This window comes from Hyaena hyaena, unplaced genomic scaffold, assembly GCF_003009895.1.
Source record: "Hyaena hyaena isolate Hyena2069 unplaced genomic scaffold, ASM300989v1 scaffold_104, whole genome shotgun sequence".
Taxonomy (NCBI): domain Eukaryota; kingdom Metazoa; phylum Chordata; class Mammalia; order Carnivora; family Hyaenidae; genus Hyaena; species Hyaena hyaena.
In genome coordinates, this window is record NW_024080736.1 from 2,439,342 (window position 1) to 2,457,086 (window position 17,745).

At 48.5% G+C, this 17,745-nt stretch overlaps 1 protein-coding gene across 7 annotated transcripts in view; it reads left to right on the forward strand.

The window, feature by feature from the left end:
• Positions 1 to 16,114, forward strand: part of PECAM1 (platelet and endothelial cell adhesion molecule 1) — a 72,499-nt gene extending 56,385 nt beyond the window's left edge. For all 7 annotated transcript variants that reach the window (XM_039236000.1, XM_039236001.1, XM_039236002.1 and 4 more), the window contains 2 exons: positions 9,920 to 9,942; positions 15,078 to 16,114. In XM_039236000.1, coding sequence (XP_039091931.1) covers positions 9,920 to 9,939 — 20 coding nt within the window. In that variant the 3' untranslated portion in view covers positions 9,940 to 9,942; positions 15,078 to 16,114. The remainder of the gene's footprint in view (positions 1 to 9,919; positions 9,943 to 15,077) is intronic.
• The last annotated feature ends 1,631 nt before the right edge of the window (positions 16,115 to 17,745 follow it).

Here is a 17,745-nt window from a genome sequence, read left to right on the forward strand (position 1 = left end):
CCCCCCCCCCCCCCCCCGCAAAGGGCCCTGGTGCACCGGGCACGCCCGAAGGTCTTGGACAAAGTCAGTGCTGTGCTTTGAAGACCTTGGGTAGCGTCAGTCTTTCTGAGAACCCCCTTTTCTGCCTGGGGGTGGGGTACATTTTTTTGAGTCTTCCTTTCTTTGATTCTAGACCCCAATTCAGTTCCCATCTCCACCACTTCCTCCTGAGGAGCATCCCCTAGGACTGAGCATGGTGCCAAGCACACAAGGGTTTCCAGCAATAAATTTTTTTTTTTTATTTCTAGGAGAGAGAGAGAGAGAGAGAGAGAGACAACGTGAGCAGGGGAGGGTCAGAGAGAGAGGGAGATACAGACTCTGAAATAGGCTCCAGGCTCTGAGCCGACAATCAGCACAGAGCCCGACGCAGGGCTCGAACCCACAAACCGCGAGATCATGACCTAAGCGAAAGTCGGACGCTTAACCGACTAAGCCACCCAGGCACCCCAATAAAAAAGTTGTTTAAGTGTAATTATCCTAATCCATCTTGGGGAAATGAATGAATATAAAGATTACTTTTAAATTCTGAAAACGGGGGGACAGCTGGGTGGCTCAGTCAGTTAAGCATCCGACGTCAGCTCAGGAATTGATCTCACAGTTCTTGAGTTCGAGCCCCACATCGGGCTCTGTGCTAACAGCTCAGAGCATGGCACCTGCTTCAGATTCTGTGTCTTCCTCTCTCTCCCTGCCTCTCCCCCGCTTGTACTCTCTCTCCCAATAATAAATAAACATCAAAAAAGTTTTTAAAAAATTCTGAAAATAGGGGCGCCTGGGTGGCTCAGTCAAAGTGACCGACTTGATTTTGGCTCAGTTTAGGACCCCAAGGTCGGCTCTGCACTGACAGCACAGAACCTGCTTGGGATTCTCGCTCTCCCTCTTCACCTCCCTTGCACTCTCTCTCTCCCTCCCTCTCCCTCTCTCAAAATAAATAAATTTTAAGATAAATAAATAAATTCTGAAAATCAGTCACAACCCAAAAGGCATAAGATTCTGGGGGAAATTATCACTATTTGTATATTTTGCTTTGTACAACAGACCTGTATTTAAGTGGATTCTCGGTGAAGCATTAAAACTGGCTGGAAACTCCGGGCGAGCCTGGCCACTGCAAGTGCTGTCCCCAGACCAGCAGCTGTGGTGGCTCCTGGACCAGCCCAGCCCCACAGAATCAGAGTCTCCAGAATCTGAACTCTTAACAGGCTCCCAGATATTGCTGGTGCTGCCAACATTTAAGGAACACTGTCTTACCGGAAGAGCCTACTTTTTATCTGAGAGAGGAACCACCCCTTAACTTATTATTATTATTATTTTTTTTTTTTTTAAATGGTGTTGTCATGGTTAGAGCAGAAACCCAGCGCCATTGCAAAACTTGACACTGACTGACTGATTTTCAGAAACCAGCCTCTGGGGGAGTTTTTGGCTTCAGTGTCTCATTTTGTATTCTCAGTATATTCAGAGCCACCAAAATGCAAATTCAGAAATAAACAGACCTCTGTCCTTCCAGTATAACAAAAAGCTAGAGTTGTTGTAAGGCTCACGCTTGGTCCTGTCGGGTAATTGTGTGAAAATTGTATGAAGCCCCTTCTGCTCTTCTCATGGTCCCTGAGATTGTTTTGGGTTGCTCTGGTTATGCAAAACCTCACATTTATTGAGCACGTAACTGTGTATGCCAAGTGGTCTGTGTTACAATATCTCTTTCAATCTTCACATTTAAGTCCCATTTTACAGATGAGGATACTGAGGCATAGAGCAGTGAATCCACATGCCCAAGTTCACACAGGAAGCAAGGAGCTGGACTCCAGGCTCCTAATCAGGGAACTGCTATGCTAGGGGTGTGCAGAACCCGCAGGGACTCACCCCTTCCCCACCCCGGCCCTCAATCCCCCTGCAGGACAGGAGGCCTCACGGTCTGCTGTGGCCTGAGCCTGCTGCTGGGGGCCCTTTACAGCTGCTGGCCACACCCAGGGTGTGTATTAGGTGCCCTGCCTATTAGAATGACAAAAAACAGATTAACAGGAGAAAAACAGTGATGAAGTAACCCCTCAGGGTGGTTAGAACTGGGGGCTTATTTAGCATGTTAGGCAAGAACAGTAAATTTGTAGAGAAGTGGCAAAACAAATGGGAAGGTAAATATATGGGAGAAACTAATGGAGCAAGTTTTCATCTCAGCACCACCTTTCATCTTCGCAGCCAGAAACCATCCCTGGGAGAGAGGATTTATGGCTATCTTCGTTTCTCAGGAACTTCTGCTTCTGGTCAGATAAGGGAAGCTCCTGGAAGGCTTCTTTCTGCATCCTCCGGTTCAAAATAATCCTATGCCAATGCGGCGTATTTGGGGGTGGCATTTACACCTGCTTTAGGGCAGCTGTGCAGATGGTCCTCCATGCTGAGTCCTCAGTCCCCCGCTGCTTCCTCTGGCCTAAGGCAGGGATGGACAGACCGCAGGACCCAACCCTGCAGGGGTTCAGGGTGGTGAAGGGCCCTGCTTTGCTCGCAGACATCTGAGCCGCAGTCCTGGCACTGCCCCTTAGCAGCTGTGTGACTGTGAGCAAGATGCCTAACCCCTCTGAGGCTCCAAGTTCTTCAACTGTTACATGGAGATGAGATTAAATGAGAAAGGGGGTTAGCATGGGGGTTGGGGGGATGGTGCTAATTACCCCAGGTACGAGTCCATGTGGCATTCCTACCTACAGCGAGCATCCAATCCTTGTTAGCTGAAAGGTGCAGGGGAAACTTGAGCCCTAGGGTTCAGTGCAGGGACCAGGTAGACCCATCACCCCCCGCCCCCCGACTCCCAGCCAGAGCCCCATCAGGGCCATCAGGAGTCAGCTGGGGCTTGGGTCCCCCTGTAGCCTGGTCTCTGGACTGGCAGCCGGCTCCTGCCCTAGCGGTTGGGGGTAGAGAGAGCCCTGGGTCTTGTAGCCAAAACCACAGGGCTGCCGTGAAAGTGCGTGCTCGCACCTTGCCTCAGAGGCTCCTGTCCTAGTGGCCAAGGGAGCTGCTATTCCCAGCATTTCCGGCTCGGCCACTGCTCCTCCAGGCCAGGAAACTGCAGGCTCCGTCAATCCTCTTCCTTTTCTTTCTTTCCGTCCTTCTTACATGAGACACACTCTCTGCTCAGTCCTCAAAACTATCCTAGGCTTGACGGAGGCTCTACTGCTGTTCCTCTTCTACAGACAGGGAAGTGGGCCAGAGGTTAAATAACTTGTCCCACTCCCAAGGCTAGTGATGGCAGAGCAGGGACTCGGGAGTGGGGAGCCTGGCTGCAGAGCGCGCTCTAAACGTTTCCTCCCAGTGCTGCCTTTTCCAGCTTTGTTCAGCTTCACATTATCATCCGCTTACTTAGAGGATTCAGCTCTATTAAGAGTAACAGCCTGGGGGTGTGCCTGGGTGGCTCAGTTGGTTGAGCTTCTGGTCTTGACTTCAGCTCAGGTTAGGATCTCCCAGTTCGTGAGTTCGAGCCCTGTGTCAGGCTCTGAGCTGACAGCCAGCTCGAGATGCTCCCTCTCTCTTTGCACCTCCCCTGTTCACACGCTCTCTGACTCTCTCAAAATAAATAAATAACCTTTAAAAAAAAAAAAAAAGACAGAGAGTAACAACCAGGTATGGTTTGGATGACCCTGGGTGAGTCGTGGAACCTCTCAGAACCTTGGTCGCCTTCTCTGTGAAATGCGGGGCAGGGCTTGAATCTAGATCGAGCATTCTTCAGGTGTGTTAAAACACAGATGGTGTGGTGCCACACCCCCTCCCCAGACTTTCTGATTTCAGTAGGTCTGGAGCGGGACTGATTTGTATTTCTTTTTTTTTTTTTTTTTTTAATGTTTATATATTTTTGAGAGAGAGTGAGTGAGCAGGAGAGGGATAGGGAGAGAGACACAGAATCTGAAGCAGGCTCCAGGCTCTGAGCTGTTAGCACACAGCCCGACGCGGGGCTCGAACCCACAAACCCTGAGATTGATCTGAGCCAAAGTCAGACGCTTAACTGACCAAACCACCCAGGCGCCCCAATTTGTATTTCTAACAAATTCTCACATGCTGCTGCTGTTGTTCTGGGGACCACACTTTTAGAAACATTTTCTAGATGTCCTGACTTCCCTTCTGATTATACCTCTGTTAAGTTATATTCTGCTTCTTGCTTGAAGAGGTAGAGTCTCTCTTACTCCTCAGCAATCCTGAAAGGGTCCCGGAAGGACCGCTCAGTGTTGGCCAGCAGAGAGAATCCTCCCACTCATGTACATGCGCACTTGTATGCGTGTGTGTGTGTGCTGGGGGCAGAAGGGTGACACACAATAAAATAAAGGTCCTGGTGGGGAGGGTGTCTCTGGACAAGTCAGTGGATGAGCTGAGTGCAGAGCTAAGACTTAGCTAACCTTTCCTTCTTAATTTTTTATTCTTCCCAACTTAGTTTCTTAGTCCCCCCCACCTTCCAACCAGCAGCACTTCAGGGCTGGCTATTTTGGGATATGGCTCATAGGGCGTAGTTCTGGCTCTTCAAACCCCCCCCCTTTCCCCTGAGTGATACAAAGGAAAACTGCTCCTCTAGATAAGGGAAAGGGCATCGGGCAGGCCTGCCTCCAAGGAACAGCCGCAGGGCGGGAAATCTGGAGAGAGCCTGGTGGGCTGGCGGCTCAGGAGTCGGGGGCATCTGTAGGCTGCGGGAGGAAGCAGGTCTTCGCAATCTTGGCTTTAGGCTGTAAGCTCATGGCTTTGGTTGTGTGTTTTAACTGTGGCAAAATATACATAACACCTGCCATTTTAACCACTTTTAAGTGTACATTTCAGTGGCATTAAATACATCACCATCACCACCATGTCCAGAGCTTTTTCATCTTCCCAAAATGAAATTTTAGACCCAGTAAGCAATAACTCGCTACTCTTTCCAGCCCCTGGCAATAGCAATTCTACTTTGCTTATCTGTGAATTTGATAAGCTCATCGCTTCTATCTCAAGTGAGGTGGCTGAATGGATGATCTTAAATTAAGTTGCCTTCCGGTGATAACGTTCAGAGAGTCTCAGTGTCCTGGCGTTTGGAAGTCATTGTTATTTGTCTATGCTTTGGTTCATCCAAAAACATTCCCCTGAACGTGTTGTTCTAAGCAACTTCTAAGAGTCATTACCTAGGTCCCTTGGAGGCAAGCCTAATCCTTTATTCACCCTTGATTCCAAGACCCTATAGGTATTTGCTTCTACTACGCCTGAGTTTCCCCTTCAAATCTGAATTAAATCATAGAGCTCAGGGGCCCACTCGCTGTGCTTCTGGGACGTTTGTTTTGGCTGGAGTCCACCTGGATGGTTCTTTGCACTGTAACCCCAAGAGGGACACCCTGAGTGGGAGAGAGACTAGGGTTTGGTCTCAGCCCTGCCCTTATCCAATTCTGTGACTTGGCTCCCAACACTTACTTTCCCCCGCAGCGTTAGTGTTCTCACTAATTTTCAATAAAATGCCCCTCCCCCATATGGAATTGTCACAGTGAACTCCACAGTGTTCCTCAGGGATGTGTGGGGGTGGATAAGCACTGTGGTGGACAGGTGGGTTCAATAATATTGGTAGAAGGGGGCATCTCTTCCAGCTGAGTATCCCCTGCTGGGTCAGGGCCATGGTTAGACAGGTCTGCTCTACTCGGTTGACGTAGAGCTAAGTTAATGTCTTGTCCAAGCACTTAACTCAGTCTGGGACAAGGAAACCTCTGATCTTTGAATGTTTCCGCTTCCCAACTGTTAGGTGATTCATTACAAAATGTTAGGGAAAGAAGGAGAAGGTTCTCAGTACTAGAAAATTTAAATCCAAAAGAAGCCAAATTTAGAGAAGCGAAGGAGAAGGGAAGGCAAGCCCTAGAAAACAGCCAGAACTGGTTGAAAAAGAGCTTTTGCATTTCTGTAACCATCAACTTTCTTAAGGTAAAAGGAAACATGCAAATGATTTCTGGTAAGTTAGATCGGCAAGGTTAGCACTTCAGGCTTTTTGAAGTACTTACTTCCTTTTCAACGACTTGCTCAGATTAAGATTTGCAAATCCCAGTCAGCAACAGTAGCTCTGGTTAGGACTTATGAATTGGCTTTCCAGAAATGGGATTTAAGTCTGTGTTTATGCCTCTTATTAAGCAGTAATGTGGGTAGTCCTGAAAAGTGAGCATTTGAAGAAAGTAGTCCAGGTTGGTTTAGTACCTTTCTCTCTTTAACACTTCGCGGGAACCAATTTCCTACCATCCCCTATAACCTTGGAGTTTATATAGGATACTCTGTTACTCACCTGAGTTCTCTTGATTTAGATGGTGGTGTCTTCCCAGGGCTTCCTCATAGCTTAGATGCTCTGGGTTGTGGGATAACTTGGCATCAAAAGCCTGCTACACCCCCGCAAGCACACCCCCACTCAGGCATGCACCCCCAAAACCTCTCTTTTTATCTGTCATCAACTTCCTCCTTCTCTGACTAATCCAGGGAAAGGTTTGATTTTTCTTTTCCTCCCCTTTCATACGTTTTCTTTTATATCCCATGTTGGGTGTAGAGATTGCTATAAAACCAGTATGTGAACACTAAACAAAAGAATGATCCAGCCCACAATCATTAAGAAACTTGGGCTTCTAGGAATTCACCTCCTTGTGAGTCCTCCAACAGGACAATTGGTTTTCCTCTCTAGATGCCCTGTGCCCACCTCCGAAAGTGTCCTGGGCACATCCCCCCGACAACTCCAGGCCCTGGGAAGAGACGCCGGGTCTTGCTCCAGACATGAAGCTCTGTGTTTTTGGGTTGGACCCACCTGTCTTCCCACCTGAGTATCTGCTCACTCAGCCTCCACCTTCTCCTCTCTCTTTGCTCGGTGTTCCAAATGTTTCCAAATGGGGCAGAAATGTAATATACTAAGAGTAGCCGTCATCAAGAGAAAAACCACAGTTCAGAGGGCCTCTCGCAACCCCTGTGGGAGAAAGAAAAGAGCACTTGAGAGCCGGTCCCCACCCATCCTGCATGGCGCTGAGCCAGCCAGCCTGCCGGGCACTGCCAGCCCTACCCGCCCAGGGTGAGGGCGTTACTTTGCTTCAGATTCAAAGAGGGTAAAAAAGTAGTGTGAAAAAAAAAAAAAAAGGCACTATCCACCCGATTCTATTTTTTGCAGTGATCACTCTATTATCGAAAAGCAGCAGAAACCACAAGTATGCATAAACCAAGGGTTCCTTGAGTATCACCAGCATATTCGAAGTTTTCCATCTTTTGTATTCTTGTTACTTTAGGAAACACAGCCTAAGGCTCTTTCCCTCTTAAGTCTGATTCCAGAGCCTTGGGGAGCTCTGGGGGAGTGGGAAGCACAGGGTCCTTCAGGCCCTCCCAGGTCCGATTTGGGCTGCAGGTGGGAGCCTTGCCCGAGCCTCACTCAATGCGTGGAAGTTTACACAATGGCTCTGCTTCGTGTGGTCCGGCTGATTCATCCATTTGGCTGTTTGACGTCTGCCTCTGCCCCAGCCAGGACAGAAGGGGGCCTCTTAGGAACTTCTGGCCCTGTTCCCTCTGCAGGGGACGCACAATAGGGCTGTGATAAGACAGGGTTTGAGGGGGAAGTGGATTTTTGGAAACAGGATATTTTTAAATTAGAGAGAGAAACAGAAGGGTTGTGACTCCCGTTGTGACAGGTGGGCCCCGAGACTGCCCAAGACTCGGAAGGGACTGGGTTTGGGGTTGGGCGGCCCCGCAGAGTCTGAGGCCCCTTGGAGTACGTCCGCCTCGTGGTACCAAGGACTCAGCGCCGGTGAGACTGGCTGCTGCCCCCAATACCCACATCCACTCTAGGCACCTTCCCCACACAGCAGGAAGTCCCCATGGTTTCTGTCTTCAGGTCTGTGTCCACCATGGGCTGTTTGGGGAATCAGCCCCAGCAGTGTGGGCCATCGCCCGCTTAGAAGCCGCTATGAGCGGGGGCCTGCTCCTTTCCAAAGGGCCGAACCACAGCCCTCTCTAGCCTGTTGCAGTGACCGCCATCTCCAGCCAATGCAGACAGGGGTGGCTCGCCCTCCTGTTCTCCTTGGCCTTTCTTCGCCTCACTCTGATCTTCCTGACATTTGGCCAGGTCCAAGTTCATCCTTGAGGCCTGGCAGGGCCAGCCGGTTCTGGCATGCACCCTGCCGAGAAGACCGTGTGGCCTCCAGCGGAAGGGGAAGAGGTGGCCCTGTCATCCCAGGCAGCGCTTGGACCCTATATCCCAAGAGCGGCCGCAGCACTTACACCTTCTCCTCCATTGATCCCACTCCTGGGGATGGACAAACTACTATGAGATACGGAAATATAGCCTTATTCCCAATGAGGATGTGGGTGGCAGCACTATTTAAATCTTTTTTTTAAATTAAGTTTATTTATTTATTTTGGGAGAGAGAAAACATGAGCCGTGGAGGGGCAGAGAGAGAGAGAATCCTAAGCAGGCTCTGCACTGTCAGCACAGAGCCCGACATGGGGCTCAAACTCACAAAACCCGTGAGAGCATGACCTGAGTGGAAACCAAGAATCGGACACTTAACTGACCAAGCCACCCGGGCTCCCCTAGCAGCACTATTTAAAATAGCAAAAACTCAGAAAGAATCTGAATTTCTAAAGTAAGGAACTGGATAAGTAAACAACTGCACACCCATTTAATGATTATTACACAGCTACTACCAATTAGGTTTAAGAAGGCACCAGGTAATGTTGATAAAATCATGTTATATAAAAAGGCTTATCCATAGGATATATCCTATATCCATAGGCTAGAAAATGGCATATATCGTATGTCATGACTCAGAAACAAACGCCTACTGAGAGCAGAAAATGACTGGAAGACAAAAGTGTCCACAGGCTTTGAAGAATAAACCAGAGATCATGCTTATCTGCTACTTTCTACTTCTCTATAATTTTCAGTTTTTTCTTGAAATCACCTTCAGTACTAATTTTATTTTATTTTTTATTATTTTTTAGTAGTTTATTGTCAAGTTGGTTTCCATGTAACACCCAGTGCTCATCCCCACAAGTGTTCTCCTCCATGCCCATCACCCTCTTTCCTTCAGTACTAATTTTTAAAAACTGCCCGGGCACCTGCGTGGCTCAGTTGGTGGAGCATGTGATTCTTGGTTTTTCGGTGTCATGAGTTCCAGCCCCACATTGGATATAGAGATTGGATATATTGGATATAGAGCATTGGGATCTGTGCTGACAGCTTAGAGCCTGAAACCTGCTTCAGATTCTGTGTCTTCCTCTCTCTCTGCCCCTCCCCAGCTCACGCTCTGTCTCTTCTTGCAAAAATAAATAAACATTTTTAAAAATTTAAAAATTAAATAAAATCTTAAAAAAAAAACCTGTTTAAAATGTCCAATGAGCAGGACGCCTGGGTGGCTCCGTTGGTTAAACGTCTGACTTCGGCTCAGGTCATGATCTCATGGTTTGTGGGTTCAAGCCCTGCGTCAGGCTCTGTGCTGACAGCTCAGAGCCTGGAGCCTTCTTCAGATTCTGTGTCTCCCTCTCTCTGCCCTCTCCGACTTGTACTCTGTAGAGACAAAAACAAGTAAACATTAAAAAACAAATATTTAAATCTCTCTCAAAAACAAGTAAACATTAAAAAACAAATATTTAAATCTCTCTCTCTCTCTCAAAAACAAGTAAACATTAAAAAACAAATATTTAAAATGTCCAATGAGCTTACAGGGATTTTATATGCTTGTCACATGGAATATAGAGCCCAGAGGAAGCTGTCTGTGGGCAAAGAAGCCATACAGCTGAGCACCCAGTAAGCCTGCGACTCTGGTGCCTCCTTCTGCTCTGCCCACACCACCCTCCTTTCCCCAGTGGAGTTCCTGAGATGGTTGGGGAGCGGGGGGAGCCTGATGTACTTTCTGTATTGCTTACCTCCATGTTATCTTTTGTTTTGCAGATGTCACGGAAAAAAGATAGTCTGTAAGTACACATTTCATAAACAAGTTTATAAAATGGTCCATTGAGCGGTGAACTATTTCCAAACTCAGCCAGGTTCTGCATTCCAATGAATTACACCCCTACAGCAGCCTGGTCTGTTTTAGACCCGGAGCCTGGGCCACAATAGCCTAGACGTTGTATGGAGGGTGTTGTATGGAAGGAGCTTGGTCATCAGGCTGGTCAGCTTTTCTGGGCCTGGTGATTTTGAACATTCTGTCCCACTGTTTCCATCCTTACATCTCAGCCCTCATATGAAGAGACACCCTTCAAAGGATTAAGAATCTAGAACATTTAGCTCCCATTGAGCGAAGTATGTGTTTCCTCCTAGGTTCAGGCTTTGGAAGTGAGGCAGACAGGGTTGTGAGGTGGGGGGTATGCTTGGAGGAAGGGAGGTTCCAACAGCTCATTTGAACTTTGAACTCTGAGAGCCTATGCCAGTCACCCTGACACCGCAGGCCCTCTGCTGGAGAGGCCACTCAAGGTCCTTGACCCAAAGAGGGAATCAGTGGAGTTAACACTGACGAGAAAGCAAGGTGATAATAGCTCACCAGAAGCTATGGAAATGCAGAAGAAAGGCAGGCCTGGTTAAGGGTCTCCTCCCCAAGAAAGGGGTCACTGGGATAGGCCGTGACGAAGGGGTCCAGCCACAGCAGCAGGCCCAGGTAGAAAGATCAGCAGGGGTGGAGCCGTGAGGGAAGGAACAGTCCAAGCAGCTCAGGATGGCAGGAGATAGGTCATCCAGGAGAAGCACTAGAAAGAGGTCAGTTAGGGCCTTACATGCAAAGAATTCAAACACCTCATGATGAAGTTTCACTCTGTAGGAAATTGATGATTTAGGATGCTGCTACTTGGCTGATGGAAATGCTTTTTTTTTTTTTAATGTGGAGGTCCAAGTTCAAATTTTGCTAAGACCTGTCTCCTGCTATCTTCCCGCTCCCAACCTTTTGATGAACTACCCAGCAGTGCAGGGGTTAACTAACTGGGCAGCCGATAACTTGAGAAATGAGGAATTGCTGCTTTAAGCTCTGGGAAGAACCATCTGCAAGATTGCTGGATCGCTGGTAGCTTTTCCAATGGGCCCCCTGGCTTCCTTTGTTTTGCTAGAGTCTGAATTCTCATAAAACAGAGAACTCGCTATGCCTTTGACGGCAGGAAACCACTGACATTCTTCTTCTGGAGGAAAGCTATCAACTTAAGGAAAAGAGGAATAAAATGAAGGTCTTTTTCTAGCCTAAACCCAGCCCGACTCCCGACACCAGCGACTTGCCTTGGCAAGGGCCAGGGGCCCAATTGGTAGGTGCAAAAACTGATGGCTGAATTGGCAGAATGGCCTGGCTGGGGTGTCCCAGTCAGGTAAAAGCAGAGCCAGGACTAGAATCTAGGGTCCCCAGGCTCCTTGGCTAGTCCACCACACAAGACTCCCTCCAAGAAGTGACATCACTGTTACAGCCATCATGGCCTTGGGAGAGTGGAAAGTGAGAACTTTGCACCATGGGCCAGGTGGGACCCAGATAAAGAGATGCTCTCCCACTACGATAAACATAGCTGTGTCCTCCCGAGGTAAGTCGGCCGCACCTGCAGGGCTGACTTATTTACTTTGTCTTCAATCCAAACGGTCTCTCTGGACAAAGGCTCTGAGCTCCAGGACAGTTAGAACTTTCCTTTTCCCCAGAAGCTGGCCCGTGCGTCCAGAAGTCTGCTCCCAGGATGCTCCTGAGCTCCCCCACCAGCTGGCCCTGCCCTCCCAAATAATAAAGACTTTTGGCGGGAGCTCAGGGGTTCCCAGCCGTTGGGGGAGAGATTTTGATTCTTTAAGCGAATACAGTTTGTTTAGAAAAGAAGGAGGTATAGTTTTCCTAATAATCAGTTGGTGAGGGTCAGGAGAAAATTAATTGAATTGCCCAGCAGGGAAATGGGAGGGGATTTCCTTCCTGAAATCAAACCTGGCGATCATTCCCAGTTGTTTAATGGCCGTTGCTTCTGAAAACACATTGGAGGAAATATCTTAACAATGAGATAGCCGCTTAGCCAAATACTAATTTAGTATTGTTTGACTTGCTTCAATAGCACATTCTGACTTCATTTTTCCTCTGCCATTTTTGCCTTGTTTATAAGTTGTGTTTGTGGCCCAGGCAGACAGATAACGCAAAAAAAGAACACCTTGTACTTAAAAGAAAGGGGTGAATCTGGACCTTCGTGGGTCTTGGGATCTTGGAGACAGGCTTGCCTTCTTACAGAAAAAAGGCAGTTCCCAGTTAGAGCTCACCTCCTTCCCTCCTGAGAGCCCCCAGTGGGAACTGGAATATGAGCTTCAGCTCTCTGGCCATCTTCTGGGTGAGCCTGTCCTCTCCCAAATAAGCTTTCCAATCCGAGAAAAAGATGATGAGAACCATGAAAGCAGTAATAGCTCCCTACTAGAAGTTTCTTGAAGGTAAAATGAGAAACCTGTGTACAAAGTATTTTGCAATGTACTACATAAATGCTACTCGATTATCTATTTAAAGTTCTTTTCATCACTCTGGCAGTATGAGGTAGAAATGGGAGGTTTACTTCACTTTGGCCTTGAAATGCCTCTTCATGGGATTCAACCAAAGCCAGGCTTTGACTTAGGAATCAGAGACCCACCTTAAAACCTAGGCTTTCTGGGGCGCCTGGGTGGCTCAGTCAGTTGAGCATCCAACTTCGGCTCAGGTCATGATCTCACCGTTCATGGGTTTGAGCCCCACGTCGGGCTCTGTGCTGACAGCCAGCTCAGAGCCTGGAGCCTGTTTCAGATTCTGTGTCTTCCTCTCTCTCTGACCCTCCACTGCTCATGCTGTGTATGTATGTGTCTCTCTCTCAGAAATAAACAAAACATTAAAAAAAAAAACTAACCTTTCCATGATTAGCTGTTTACTAGCCATGTCACATTGGGCAGATGTCTCGGGGCCTTGGCTTCCTCATCTATAAATTGGAGATAATAATCACCCCCCACCCCACTCGGTTGTTGCAAGGATTCAGTGAGCACCTATCACAGACTTGGTTTATTGGAAGTGCTCATAAGGGGCACATTCAACTTTTTTTTAAGTTTATCTATTTTTTTGCGAGAGGGAATGAGCAGGGGAGGGGCAGAGAGAGAGAAGGAGAGAATCCCAAGCAGGGATTGCGATGCTGGGCTTGAACCCACAAACCGTGGGATCATGATCTGAGCCGAAATCAAGAGCCAGACACTTCACTAACTGAACAACCTAGGCACCTGCCATAAGGGGCACATTCTAGAATCAGGAACTAGAAAAGCCAGGGGTGTTAGAAGTAAAATGACCTTTGAGAGCATTTACACCATGTTCTGGCCCGAAGTGGGCCGATCTCATGGCTGTTCTTGGGTGGCTGACAGCTGGCCTCTGATTTAAGTACAAGGAAGGACAGGTCTTGGAAGTGAGCATGTTAGCCTTTACTTCAAGGTCCGGTTGACTGGGGCCCAGCCCTTCCCGTCCGTGGGGCCGGTTCTGCAGCAGCTACCAAGCGCTCGCCTCGCCTCGCCTGGCGGAGGAGAGCAGAGGCGTCTAGGGAGGGACTTGGTCTGGAGCCTGCAGGAAGCCCGGACACCAGGGTCCCCCCTCTAGGCAAAGCGGAAGAAATGAAGTGAAGGTAGCTGCCAGCCCTGGCGGGCCTCCAGCCCCCTGGGGCCAACCCAGCCCTCTTGGCCTGCTTGCCACGGTCTCTTCTGGCGAAGACAGAGGCAGAGCCTTGGTCTGCCAGCTGGAGCCCTTTGGACCTGCATCCTGTTCTGAGAGGCTCCTCAGACGTGCAGGACCAGAACAAAACAGGGGCCCTACTTCAGCCCCCACCTTCAAGGAGCCAACCAGCCTGGCCAAAGGGCTCCCAAGACCCTGGCTAATCTCCACAACTGCCCCCACTTTTGTGCCCATGCGATCCACCTGCGATGATGAAGGGTTGAGCCGTGGACCCATTTGCTGCCTGCCCTTTGAGCCCCAGGGCGCCTTTACTCTAGCATTTCCCATCTGCTCCGCTTTCACCCCCTTGCTTCAGCCATTTGTCCAAACTTGCCTCGCCTTGGAGGCTGGCTCCAAGAAGCCTTCTGTAATTCCTTTGTGGCACAGCTAGGGCATCTCACCACCTCTGAACTCCTGCAGTCAGTTAGGACCTTTTCCATCTGTTTAGCACTGTCAGTCCATAATGGATAGGATATAAAATCCTTGGCAAGTTCTCGCATCCTCAGATAATAGCACTCGGGTCAGATGGGAGATGGGGGTCCAGTCACTGGCAGATTCGTAGGTGTCGACAATACCATACAAAGCAGTTAGCAAACACTACAGGATGGCATGTGGAATCTTCCCACCCCCCCTTTTTTTTATTAGGCAAAACAGACACAACAGCATGTACCATTTTAACCATTTTTAAGGGTACAGTTCAGTGACATGAAGTACATTCACATTGTGTGCAGCCATCAGCACCGTCTACCCACAGAACTTTGTCATCATTCCAACCTAAAAGTCTACCCATTGAGCGCTAACTCCCCATTTCCCCCTTCCCCACAGCCCCTGGAAATCACAGTTTTCCTTTCTATCTCCGTCAGTTTGACTACTCTGGGTACCTTGTATAAGGGGAATCATACAATATTTGTTTCTCTTGCATCTAGCTTCCCTCACTTCTTCAACATCCTCAGTGTTTATCTGTGTTGAAACTCTTTGATGTTGCAATTAAAAAAAAAAAACAACAACAGACCTAGAGAAGGCTCAGCTCATGTTAGAGGCAGAGCTGGAGCAAGAAGCCAGCTCTCTCTTAAGTTTACTAGTCTTGCTCTGTGGGCAAGTAGAGCACCCACGGGGCAGAGTGCCGGGTGTACAATGGGTACGTGACAAAGTTGGTTGATGTCCTGATGGGTGCAGCGCGCATCTACTGGGAGTGGAGGCCGCAGCCCTGGGTGGAGCCGGCATGGAAAGAAGGGAGAAGTGAATGTGGGCAGGAGCTGAGCCCACAGGGTGGAGGTACCAGCAGAAGGCAGCTTTGGAGTGCATTTGTGAAGTGCTAGCTGCAATGTTGCGTATCTCTCCCCTGGGTCAGTCTTTAGTCCTGAAGGGTGTGACCGTAGCTTGTCTTCTCTCTTGTCTCTACAGAGAACGGAAGGCTCCCTCGATGGAACTTAGGACTGCGAGGGCGATGGTCCTCCTTAGAAAGACATCCACATTCCAAGAAGAGCAGATGATTCCTGTATTCCAAGAGCTCTGTGCACTTATTTATGAACCTGCCCTGCTCCCACTGAACAGAGCAATTCCTCAGGCCAAGTCACCAGTTCTTATTTCCATCTTACTACATTTATGGGGGGGCGGGTATAAAGAGATACGGAGGGGCTGATTGAGTCCCCCACGGCACCCCCCTCTCACCAAGCTGGAGCATCCTCAGGAGTGAGGAGCTGCCGAAGGAGGTTCAGGGTTAAACGGCCATTGGGATATTTTGAAACTTGAATATTTTTGTCTTGCACGGAGATCAAGAACTTGTCCAAGTATCTTCACACACAGAAACCATTTTTTGTTTTGTAGCCAATCACTTCTGGCTGGGCTTAGGGGCTTTTTTTTTCCCCCCCTCTTTGCCTTTGGTCCTTCAAAGGCCTGTGGTTCTGGCCGGTCGTCGTTCCTTGGAAGCGCACGGCACTGACCAGACAGCACACCCTGTTCCCTCCACGATCTCGCCTACTACAAGTGCCGCGACAAAGCTGCTTGGGAGTGACCCCTCCGAGATGCCAGCCTGAAGATCAGATTCATTCTGGGCAATGCACAGAAGAGAAAACGAAGTCGGACAGAGCACAGATGGTCTTACACTGTTTTTCTATACCCTTTCTTTCTTTTCCTTTACCATGCTGCAGGCTGCAAGATGGGGAGATGTTTGCCTACAGCAAATATTGTTTTTAATAGAAAAATGAAATGCATATTTTCTTACTAATTTTTTTTAATTTATTCCTTGCTAAGGAAATGGTCCCCTGAGGTCTTACAATGTTCCTGAGGGTGTCTTGAGTGGGTTGACGAGTAGCCCCGGCCATTTCACGGTGGAAGTTCACTAGTGAGCACACCTGAGATCATTTCCCCCCACATCTCCAGCCACCTCAGTGACACAGCTGCAGGGTATTGCATTAAATAAATTTGATCTTCACTCTTCACAGACCTGTGAAATGTCATCTTCTAAGAGGCCACTTACATATAGAATATCTGTAGTGCTTGAGGACGTGCTGGGCCTTCTGAAGTCACAAAGAACCAAGCAGGTCTTATCAGCAGGTCATTTCACACAGCCCAAGGGCCTCTGTGGCCTTTATTGAAGGCGGGGCCAGGGGTAGTCTGAGCGTCAAACACTGACTCATTAATATCCATTGGCTGCGATTCAGCATTTGCTTCCCGGCTAAAGACTGCCAGGCTGTCCCTGGCAGATAGGGTTGCCAGGTTGAGCAAAAAACAACAACAACAAAAAACCCCACCAAAACACCCAGGGTGCTCAGTTAAGTTTGAATTTCAGATAAGCAATGAATCTGTTTTGAGTGTAAGTATATCCCATGTAACATTTGGGATGTACTTATGCTGCAAAAGTATTCATTTATCTGAAATTCAAATTTAACTAGGCATCTCATTTTATCTGGTAAAGCCTGCTGGAAAAGCACCCCCTCCTATCCCTCTAAGCCATTCTCAGCAGCAGACCTCACTGCCCCACAGCCCAGGTCCCCATCAGAACAGCACCCCACTGGGCCTGAAGGCAGACAGAGAGAGGAGTGTGTGTTCTGGCTCTGCCATATTGTAGAAACTTGAAGGAACCTCTCAACCTCTGAGCTTCAGGTTCTTCATCTCTACAATGAGGAGGTTGGACTCCTGGTTCTTAACATTTGGAGGGTTTAGACTCCTGTGAAAATATGATAAAAGGTATGGACTCGTGTGCGTTCACACACAGAGTTGTAGCATGAAAATGTTATATAATTTCCCTGGCCCAAGGCCAGGCATGGACTCAGGCTGGAGGCACAGGATGAGATGGTCTGTATTGAACTTCAGGTCTGACAGCTGATGTGTTGATGATCTGAGGAGAGCCCAGAGCCTCCATGTCAACGCCTCATTCCCTGCTGTCACCAGAGCAGGGCCATTGCCACGGTAGCTGGGAAGACGTGTTCCTGATGCTTATGACCAATTTATGGAACACAGATGGATTTACTTGTTTTCTCCCTCTTGTCTGTATTTCTGAGGGGGGAAACCATATACACAGGGGTCTTTTGTAGTAGATTCAGTAGCTAAAAATCCAAGATCCAGGTTCAGCTGTCCTAACCCTAGGGCATCACCAGGCGTCTAAGCCTCCAGAGCCCGTCACTGCAGAAGAGCTTCAGTCACCCTTTCTGGGAGTGGCTGCTTTCCCACCGCGTTGGAACTTGTTAGAGCTCCCTCTTGTGTCCTCACACTGTCATAGGTCATTCAACGACAACCACTCCTTTGCAAACATATACTAGATTTTTTTTTTTTTTTTTTTTGGCTTCTTTTGAGGATCCACAAGAAGTCAGCCCCAGTCTCAGGAGCATATACTGAGCACTCCCATCAGCATTAATTGATTACCTGAATTTTCACTCCCTGACACAGATGCAAGATTGGCAAAGTGACTCCAGCGTCAGCATTCGTCCAGTAAAGCGGTGGTTTTCTACCAGGGTGATTTCGCCTCCCAGGGTCACTGGGCAGTGTCTGGAGACATTTTCAGTTGTCACCACTGGATGGGGTGCTACTGGGATCTGGTGGGTAGAAGCCAGGGATGCTGCTAAATGTCTGA